Source organism: Palaemon carinicauda, chromosome 9 (genome assembly GCF_036898095.1).
Source record: "Palaemon carinicauda isolate YSFRI2023 chromosome 9, ASM3689809v2, whole genome shotgun sequence".
NCBI lineage: Eukaryota > Metazoa > Arthropoda > Malacostraca > Decapoda > Palaemonidae > Palaemon > Palaemon carinicauda.
The window spans coordinates 24,261,703-24,272,397 of NC_090733.1; the positions used below are offsets into that span (position 1 = coordinate 24,261,703).

At 36.0% G+C, this 10,695-nt stretch overlaps 1 protein-coding gene across 1 annotated transcript; it reads left to right on the top strand.

The window, feature by feature from the left end:
- The first annotated feature begins 4,281 nt into the window (after positions 1-4,281).
- LOC137646318 (uncharacterized) lies at positions 4,282-6,295 on the top strand. The gene is made up of 2 exons (XM_068379425.1): positions 4,282-5,007; positions 5,597-6,295. The coding sequence occupies exons 1-2, from the start codon at positions 4,282-4,284 to the stop codon at positions 6,293-6,295; spliced, it is 1,425 nt and encodes a 474-aa protein (XP_068235526.1).
- The last annotated feature ends 4,400 nt before the right edge of the window (positions 6,296-10,695 follow it).

The following is a 10,695-nucleotide window of genomic DNA, read 5'->3' on the forward strand; positions in this document are numbered from 1 at the left end:
CTTTTCTTTTTCAAATAGATGTGTCCAAATTATAACAGATTAACGCTTCTGGTTTGTTGCATTTTATTGGTATAAGAATGAATTTTATACTAATGTAAAAAAAAGTATCTCAGGTCGAATGCAAAAAATATAAGAAAACAAATGTTCAACTGCATTTTTTTTTAAAATCGTAAATTGAGGATTTTATATAATACTCAGATTGTGTAGAGGTATAGATCTTTCCAATAAATATACTAGTAAGAGATTTGAATGAAAAAAATAGCGTTTTTACAGGGCTAAAGTTTCAGATTTTCCTACCTACTTGTACTGTCGTTTTGCATTGTTACGACGTAACAAATACTGATAACGAGAAATAATAATAATAATAATAATAATAATAATAATAATAATAATAATAGTAATAGTAAAAATAATAATAATATATAGTAAAGTCAATCATATTTTCAACAATATGAAAAAATTAAAACTATATTTATTGTTGGATGAAATATTGAGCCATTTACGGTTATAAAATGGAGTAAGTTTTGCAATTTTGTTTGTGTTATTACAATAACCTTTTATGTATAGAAGCGTTAATGCTTTTACATTATGTTGTTTTATATACATATGAAATTACAAGGAATGCTCTTTCTAATCTGGTATGAGACATGGGTATTGCCGTTTTTTGTACTCACAAACCAGACTAGAATTTTCTTATGAGCGTAAATTGAAGAAAATAGGTCATACTGGATATCATTTGCCGTGCCAAATTAAATTTATTCGCAGTAGCTGTGCATTAGATCGACGTGAGGGATGTGAGAGGCCATGGATGAAATTAAACACCTGTTGGCACATGGGGTAGGGATTCATGGTCATGGCCTACCAGTACTGACGTCACAGAGAAGGGTGGCATTTTCTCAAGGGAGGAATATGCAAGATGTCTTAAAAGTGTTTTTTTTTTTTTTTTTTTTTTTTTTTTTTTTGACAGAGCATTGTTAACGGGATTCATTCTCTAAGGGATGTGTTTAAGGGTTCAATTGTATTCAGTTACTGCAGAGAGGCGTCTGAGTTGACGGGAGGACTATGAATTGGACTGTTGAGTGAAGGTATGTACTAGAGGCATGTGGTCTGTGTTAAGAAGGTACCTTCTAAGAAGTGGTTAAAGTGATGAATAGCCAAATGTACCACCTGCAATTCTTGGTCGAAGGTAGCCTAGCTGGATTCTGCCTTGGACAGTTTCATATTGAATAAGGCCAATGGGCATAGCAAGCCATTGAACACCGGTTAGAGAACTTCACCAATAGTGATGTCACTGGCATCGGTGGAGAGGAGGAAAGGAGCATGTGGCATTTGCAAAGTAAGAGCCGCAGCAGTTGATAGGTCATTCTGTGTGTTACAGATGTTGGTTTCCAATGGAGGACCTCACTTCTGACCTTTTGTCTATTCCCTGAGGGAGGCGTAAAGGGCGCAAGAGTGATTCAATGGCTGGCAGGAACCGGTGATAATTGTTGATCATGTCCTTAAATTCTTGCTGTCTTTTAACGGTCGAGGGTGGGACAAAGTTCTAAAAAGCTGATACCTTCTCAGGCGGGGTGGACACCTGCAGAAGTAATACCGCGCCCTAAGAACAATATTTTGGAAGAAGAGAACATAAGTATGTTGTCCACGTAACATACACAGAAGAAAAGGTCCCCTAATATGCCATCCATGAGATGTTGAAAAGTAGACCTAGCATTAAAAAGGCCAATACAAGAGTAATTGAAGATGTATGTACTGAAGGGTGTTATGATGGCTGTCTTGGGATTGTCTTTTGGGTTCATGGACACCTGATAAAACCCCTTCAAGAAGTCGAGAATTTAGAACACCTTCGCTCCGTGCAAGTCAGAGGTAGCTTGGCAAAATCAGGGATGGGGTAATCATCCGGTTTTCTCTGCATGTTCAGACATCGGCAACCCCAACAAGGGTGCAGGGAGACATCCTTATTCAAGATAAAATAGTATAGGAGACAACCATGGGCGTGAGGCCATTTGGCAAGGGCCATTTTATTCCATTTTGGTGAACTTTTGTTTAACAGCTGCCAAAACTATCCGGGAACACACTCCTGAATCTGGCAAACACCGTGGGCCATGTGGCTTAGATATGGTGATAAATACCATGCTTGACCTGAATGTGGGAGTTTGAGAAAGTTCTGGACGGAAGGAGGTTAGCATAGTCCTTAGGGGGTCCACTGATATAAAGTGCGAAGTCGGAGTGCGAGTGTTGAGAAGGTGTTGACAAGTATGAGTCTGCAATGACTAAGCATCGATGTGCCACATCATCCTGGAGATGGGATTGAGCAATATAATCTGCATCATAAAGTGACAGTGTTACGTCAGCAATAAGGAATTTCCAATGGCAATCCCAAACGATAGTGTTTGTGTCTCGTACCGGTAGGTGGGGATCGGTTGGAGGCTACTAGTCGAACGTTTGCAGGCTTACAATAACTACGTAGTGTCATGTAGAGTGAATTTGATAGAAGGGTATGGCAAGCGCCAATGTCTACCAAAAACCACACATCCTGTACTTGCACCATGTAAAAAGAAAAGATTAGTGTCTTGGGATGCCAGTGCCTCAGGTGATGCCCTACTTACAAGTTGTTTGGCCGCTGACAACCATACACGCATTACTTCGTAACAGCCCTGAACCTGGAGTGATAATAGCAGAACTGCAGCTCATGGTCATCATTAAGTAGCTGTAGAGGTCATTGGTTAGGAATGAGCGATGGTCGGCATATGTGAGTGATGAGCAGCTTTGTCACCACTCCGGCATGTCACAGGGCGGGCTTCTGTGGGTTATCTCATTGACATCAGTGTCAGTCAGTATTGAATAGTTGTGTTTTTCGTCAAGAGTGGAGCTGTTGATGAAGGGCTTGTAGGTGGTTAAGTGGCTGCCCATAACGATTGCAACTTTGCTCATCAGGTCCTTCATGGGCAAGGTATCGACATCGGGATGGCAGAGCTTACCGGTTTGCCAACCGGTTTGCCAAGGCATCGTACCCAAGGGGCAAGAAGAAGACTTAATTCCCGAGGAGAGCTGTCTACTGCATGTTGGGGGTGAGTAATACTGGTCCTTTCTTCGAGGGCGAGCAAAGCTTTTTGGTTCCCTAACGGCTGTTGGGAGACCTGGATAAGCCTCGCTATACAGGCAGCTGGTGAAGGCGAGAACTGCTCCAGGAGATGTGATTTCAGGCAGCCATACACTATTTTGGCATCACCTTGATCGCAACGCCAATCGAAGCTTTCTGGGAAAGTATGCTCGGGTTGCCGTGACAAAATGACCTGCTTTAGTGCTTGAGTTAGTTCGGCCTTAATGCAAAACTGAAATTTGGCATGCTGGAACCAGGTGAAGGCATCTCTGCTAGGGAAGTGTGGCAGTTTCACCTATGAAGTGTGGGTCAAAGAGTCTGTCAGTGGGCGGTATCGCAAAAAGGGTAAGAAGCTGATCCCATGGGAGTCACTAATTGTGCGAGATGGCTGTTAGGTACTAACAGAGAGGTGAGGGGAATGCATGTGAAGTTTATTCAATATGATAACGAACTTGTATACAAAAGTTGAAGGCAATAATGTGTCAAAAATTCAAACATTGATACATGTGATGGCAAGCTTTAACAAGGGGTTTTTATCAATGCAGGAGAAAACAATATATAAAAAAGCAATAGCATTACAGTGTATGACCCCGTATTATGAAACACGTACGGTACAAGGTGCTTCATACGGTCCTGGTGTAACTTAAAACATGAAAGTCAGGACTGTATAGCTCTTTTAAGTATAAGCTATCCGCAAAACTAATTAACTCTTGTCAAAATTAATGGGAATAAGATATTTTCCAAATTATTGATTTTCCCTTGTGGATATTACACAAATACTGATATTGTTGTATATTGTAACACATCTTAAATTATCAATTACATGAATTCCTTTTCATTGTTATATTGCCTATTTAGAAACCGTATACACCTATATGTAATGTCATCTAGGTTTATACATTGGAAGTGTATTTCTTTCTCTTGGTAGTCCTTGGCTCCAAAAGGAAAGTATATTCACTGATATTTTCACCTTATGTTTTAGTGTAGTTTAAAACCTCAAAGGCATTCATAGCTACTTTCAGGAACCCTACCTGTGTTAACTACTGTATATACACTGTTTTGTATATAACCTATCAGACCTCTCTGAATAAACTATTTGAAAATATCCTGTGTTCTCATAAAAAAAAAAACAACCGGATAAAGTGGCGCAGTGAGTTTTGAACCTGTGATTATAGACAATGTCAGAAATCGTTCAGCTTATAAGTTTGCTCCAGCAACAGTTGGAATCACAAAGTACCGCTCACAGATTACAGTTGGAAACTTTATGTGAGGCCCAGCAAAAACAGATCAATGTTTTAGCTGCTCAATTAACTTCAGCTCCGTCAACGAGTGTATCTATGAGTATTCCACAGTTTTCAACGTTTGACTCTGCATCAGTATTATGGAAAGATTATCGTGAAAGATTTATAACTTTTGTTGGTGCAAATTCTATACCAAAGGAGAAGCAAGCATTGGTGCTTTTAACTAACCAGTCAACAACTAATTACAAGTTACTTAAAACTTTGGAGGTGCAGCAAACACCACCAATTGAGGTAAATGATCTCACTTTAGACGATATTGATAAATTCATGGAAGAGCATTTTCACCCACGACGTTTCATTGTGAGAGAAAGGTTTAAGTTTTGGTGTGATATGAAAAGAAAACCAGGAGAAACTATCCAAGAACGGGCAGCAAGAATACGTCATGATGCAGCAACTTGTGATTGTTCTTCTATTCAGAAACCCCAGGATGAAGCCATGCGGACTCGATTCATGTGTTCTATAAATAATGAACCTGTCTTGAAAGCAATTTTCAAAGTTCCTAACAATGAAAAAACTTTCAGTAAGGCAATTCAAATTGCACTAGAAACAGAAGAGGGCGCAAAAGTAGCTAAGGAAACCATTCATGGGAGTAAGTCTTCTTCGGTAATGAAAATATAATAAAAAAAAAAACACAGTGGTAGAGACAAAGGGTTCAGTTCAAAGAAGCCAATTAAAGAGACATTTGTCGGTAGAGGCATACGTTGTGGAAAATCCGGTCACCGCCTTAAGAATTGTTACTTCAAAAAATTCCAAGTGTCATTTTTGCCAGAAGTAGCTTGTTTGGTGATAAATGGGAAAAGAGGGAAGGTGGTTCCCATACAAAATGTGTCCCGTATAAACAGAAAGTTTCATAGCTTAGTGAAAAACAAACCATGATGATGCTTTGAAAATAACTCTAACGTTAAGTGAAGAGTTATTCAGATTTGTTGTGGATACTGGTTCGAAGGATAGTTTTTGTTCAGTAGATATTTGAGAACGTTTAGGAAAACCTAGATTAAAATCAGCATATCGCTGCTATTATTCAGACAGTAAAAATCGTTTGCTTATAAAGGGTTATTTCAGTATAAATGGAAAATGTAACTCGACTGAAGCAACAGTGATATATTTGAATGTAATTGAAATCAAACTTTTTAATGTACGTGGTCGTGATAGTATAAAACGACTAAACATTGATGTGAATGACCTATTAAAGGACTTTGATGAAAGGGAAATGAATAAAGTAAGGACTGAAATAGGGACTGAAGTACTCGAACTGCAAAAGGTGTGCAAGGACCTATGCAACGAATTTACTGAACTTTTTAGGCCTGAATTGGGTTGTCTAAGGGATTTTGAGTTGGAAATAGCTTTTAAAAGAGATACTAAACCAATATTTTGTAAGCCAGAAACTGTGCCATTTGCTATTGTTGATGATTTAAATCAAGCTTATGAAGTGGGAATTAAATGTGGTATTTGGGAATACACTCAGTTTTGTGAATATGGAACTCTGGTAGTACTAATTAGGAAAGTATCCTTGCAGGGTCAAAAACCCAAGTTACATGTTTGTGGTGATTATTCAGCCACAGTTAATCAGCAACTTGAGATTCACAGATATCCCATGCCAAATCCTGAAAATCTAATGCAGAAGCTAAGTGAAGAATTTTGTTTCACCAAAATTTATCTGGCAGATTCATATAACCAGATTAAATTGGGACCCGAGAGTCAAAGAAAATTGGCTTTGAGTACTCATCGTGGTGTGTTACTTCAAAAACGCCTTCCTTTTGGAATCACGTCAGCACCTGCATATTTTCAAGAAATAATGGAACAATTAACCTGCGATTTGGAAGGAGTGGCAGTATTTCTAGACGATTTTGTGGTCCGTGGATCAAATGATAGGAGCATGAGAATAGTTTAAGAGCACTCTTAAAACGACTTCAAGAAAAAAGGATTGAGATGCAAACTTAGGAAGTGTTCATTTGGTCAACCCTTAGTGGAATATATGGGGCATACTTTGTCCTCTCAAGGTATTGGTAAAGGACATAAAGTAGAGGCCATCTTGAGAATGCCTCACCCCACCAATGTATCGTAAATCCGTTCTTTCATGGGATCTGCTCAGTTTACGTAAAATGGATTCCTAATTTGTCAACTCTATCTATCCCACTAAATTGTTTACTCAAAAAGGATAACTCCTGGAAATGGAGTACCGAGCAACAAGGAGCTTTTCAGAACCTAAAGGAAGTGCTTAGCAGCGATTTAGTGTTAGCCCATTTTGATCCTTCTGTGCCTATTGGAATATCTTGTGATGCATCTGAAGTGGGGTTGGAGCAGTACTTTTTCATCGCTATCCTGATGGTACAGAATGTCCAATAACTCATGCATTGAAAACTCTTACGGAAACCCATAAACGGTATAGCCAGATTCAGCGTGAAGCTCTTGGTATTATTCTGGGACTAAAGAAGTTTCACCATTTTTTATATGGAAGAAAGTTTGTTGTAATTATGGATCACAAGCCTTTGATGAGCGTGTGTAGCCCTACTAAAGGAACCCCTACTTTAGCAGCAAATAGGTTAGCTCGATGGGCCCTTATGTTAAGTCAATATGACTTTTGCATTGAATATAGAAAGACAGCTGACCACGGTAATGCAGATGTTCTCAGCCGCCTTCCAGTTGAAGACAAAAAATTTGACAGGGAGGAAGATTACCAAGATTTTAATATAGTCTGTATGGTAAAATTAGTAAGCAGACAATTGAACCCAACTGATCCAGGATTAATGGCAAAGGAATCTAGCAAAGATCCAGTCATCTCTGCTGTGATACAATATACAAAAGACGGATGGCCCAAGGGTTCAATTGATGAAGCGAGGCACTACAAGAAGAATGAAGCTTCACTCTCTATTGAAAATGGTTGTCTGTTTCTTGGTTCAAGAATAGTAATTCCAGACAGGCTAAGAAATGAAGTTTTGAAACTGCTTCATGTTGGACATTTTGGCATGCAGAGGATGAACCAACATGCAAGAACATTTGTATGTTGGCCGCACATGAATAAGGACATTGAGAAGCTATGTCGGACCTGTATTTCATGTGCAGAATACCAAAATAAACCACCTAAGATCACAAATCATCCATGGATGCTAAAAGAAAAACCCAGGAGTCGACTTCACTTGGGCCATGCCATAAATTTCATGGGTTCAAACTGGCTAGTATGTATTGATGCCTACTCGAAGTACCCATGTATTCACCAAACGAGTTCAGTGTCTACCAAAATTACTATTGAATTATTTGAGGAAGATTTTGCTTATTTTGGAAATCCCCATACCATTGTAACAGATAATGCACCTGGATTTCTATCAGAAGAATTTTAAGAATGGTGCAAGAAAAGAGGAATTGCACATCTTACAGGAGCACCCTATCACCCAGCAACAAATGGAGCTGAAGAGCGCCTAGTACAGACTTTTAAACAGTCTTTACGAAAGTCTTCATTACCGCCAAAGTCTGCTTTACAAGAATTTTTGATGCAGTATCGTCGCACTCCATTGGAATCGGGATTCTCACCAAGTGAACTACTGAATTCAAGGCAGACTAGATGTGAGATTGATGCCCTAGTACCTATACCTGCTGCAATAATTCAAAGCAAACAGTCTATAGTCTCCATGTTTCAAAAGCAAGCAGTAAACTGAAAATTTAAGGCTCGCAGTTTCAAAGTGGGAGATCCTTGTTATGCTTTATATTATGGGCCAAAACACAATAAAGATCCCCTTTGGGTACCAGCTGTAGTAAATAAAGTCTTTGCTGCCCGGAGTGTCAATGTCAGAGTTTATCCTAGGGGCCCTACTTGGCGACGTCACCTTGACCAACTCCAGTCAAGGCATGTTACAGACAAGGACTTTGAACCAGGAGATTCCCCAATCTTAAATTCCCAAGAGAGTACAGAAGAGGATTTTGAATCATGAGATTCCCCAACCTTAAATTCTCAAGAGAATACCAAGCCTCCAAAACGACGTAATCCTCGACTTCCTACAATCACTGATTATGGTCCACATAATCCTAGACGATCAAAAAGATTGCAGAGTAAAAGAAAAGAGAAATAATTGTAAACTTGGTATTACTATTCTTGGTTAATAGAAAATGTTGTTCCATGTCAAAAGAATTTTGTATCATGGATATGTATATTTTGAGAAATGCTAATCAGATATATTTAGTAATTTTCCATATGATATTCAATCTTTTTGAGGCTATTATAAGTTCTGGGTCCTTTTATGCTTATAGGGGAGATGTGTATTGTAACATATCTTAAATTATCTATTATATGAATTCCTTTTCATTGTTATATTGCCTATTTGGAAACTGTGTACACCTACATATAACGCCATCTAGGTTTTCAAGAATACATTACTCGGTAGTCCTTGGCTCCGAAAGGAAAGTATATTCACTGACATTTTCATCTTATGTTTTACTGTAGTTTAAAACCTCAAAGGCATTAATAGCTACATCCAGGAACCTCAAAGGCATGTATCGCTACATTCAGGAACCTACTTGTGTTAACTATATACACTGTTTTTTATATAACTTTTCGGACCTCTCTGAATAAACTATTTGAAAATATCCTCTGTGTTCTCATTAAAAACACAACAGATATACCTAAACCTAAACTGTTCTTATTATTCTCTCGTAATAAAACAAAATTCTAAAAATCTATATATAAGAAAAGAAAAATATTATCTCAGGAGAGATCTTAGACTTTGAGAGAGCCTATTTTCAAGTTTAATTTTGAGAAGGTTTTTCGTCGTCCGTTAAAGGAAAGAGCTTTATTGACATTATGTGATTATCAGTTTTTTGGGTAATATATATATATATATATATATATATATATAAATATATATATACATATATACATATACATATATATATATATATATATATATATATATTTAAAATATATATATATATATATATATATATATATATATATGTATATATATATATATATATATATATATATGTATATATATATATATATATATATATATATATATATATATATACATATATATATATATACATACATACATATATATATATATATATATATATATATATATATATATATATACATACACACATATATATATATATATATATATATATATATATATATATACATATATATATGTATATATATATATATATGTATATATATACATATATATATATATATATATATATATATATATATATATATATATATATATACACGCATGTATGTATTTAATCTGGTATGTATATCAATTCATGGCACCTATACGTAATTTTTCTAAGAATTTAAAATTATCAGAAGACAAGGGTATTTGTATTGGTAAGAGAAATTTATCTGACATTTTATCGAATTCTGAATGGTTATTTATAAGATTTTAACGTTTTTAAGAACTTTAGGTTTATAGATAAGATTTATATTTTTATTTTTCACAGTTTTCTCTTTTAAATCTTATCTAAATTTTCAACGGTTTTTTCTGTTATTAGATTTAATGTATTATATTTTCTTCTCTCAAATATATTTGGGTGAAAGTCGAGCTTGATTCATTGGGTTGATGAATCTTTTATTAATAAGTGTGTATTTTGTTTGGTATGTAAACGTAAATTTATTTGGGGAGAGAGAGAGAGAGAGAGAGAGAGAGAGAGAGAGAGAGAGAGAGAGAGAGAGAGAGAGATTCTTATACAGAACCTACTGTCCATGAAGAAAAACGAAATTATGTACGAGTACTAATAAATTTTATAGAATAATAAGCTGAGTGGACTTCAGTCCGAAAATTTATCCATATTACATAAAACTTGGACAAGTTAGGTTTTCAGTTTACCGTTACTCTGATTGTAAATACAATTTGACTCTAGGCCATGAAGACTAAATCTATGATAGCAGTCATAAATTAAAAAAAAAAATAATAATAAAAAAATATTTCCCTATACATACAATGCGATGTAGCTTTGCTTAACATTGTTGATGAATAAAATCATATTTTACATTCTCAATATTACTATAACGTTCAGTGGGATTGGTATTAGATACTGATGTCTATTGATGTTACTAGAAGTAGTATTAGGTAATCTAAGAATAATAGTAGAAAGGTATACAAGTTTGCCCAAGGAAAGGAAATGGATTGTCAACCGGATTAATCTAAGTATTATGGAAAAAATAACGGTAATTTGAAATCAAAGTTTTTGAGGGTATTAAGAAAATATTTTCGAAATCTGGATGATTTCCAAATAAAAATTTTAGGTACACAATGTCAGTGATTCAAGATTATTTCAATCTTTTATCTA

Bases quoted from the DNA above. Each gene is read 5' to 3' on its own strand.
- LOC137646318 (XM_068379425.1), top strand. From the start codon at position 4,282: ATGTCAGAAATCGTTCAGCTTATAAGTTTGCTCCAGCAACAGTTGGAA. The intron at 5,008-5,596 runs GTAATGAAAATA...GACCTATTAAAG, and splicing joins ATGGGAGTAAGTCTTCTTCG to GACTTTGATGAAAGGGAAAT.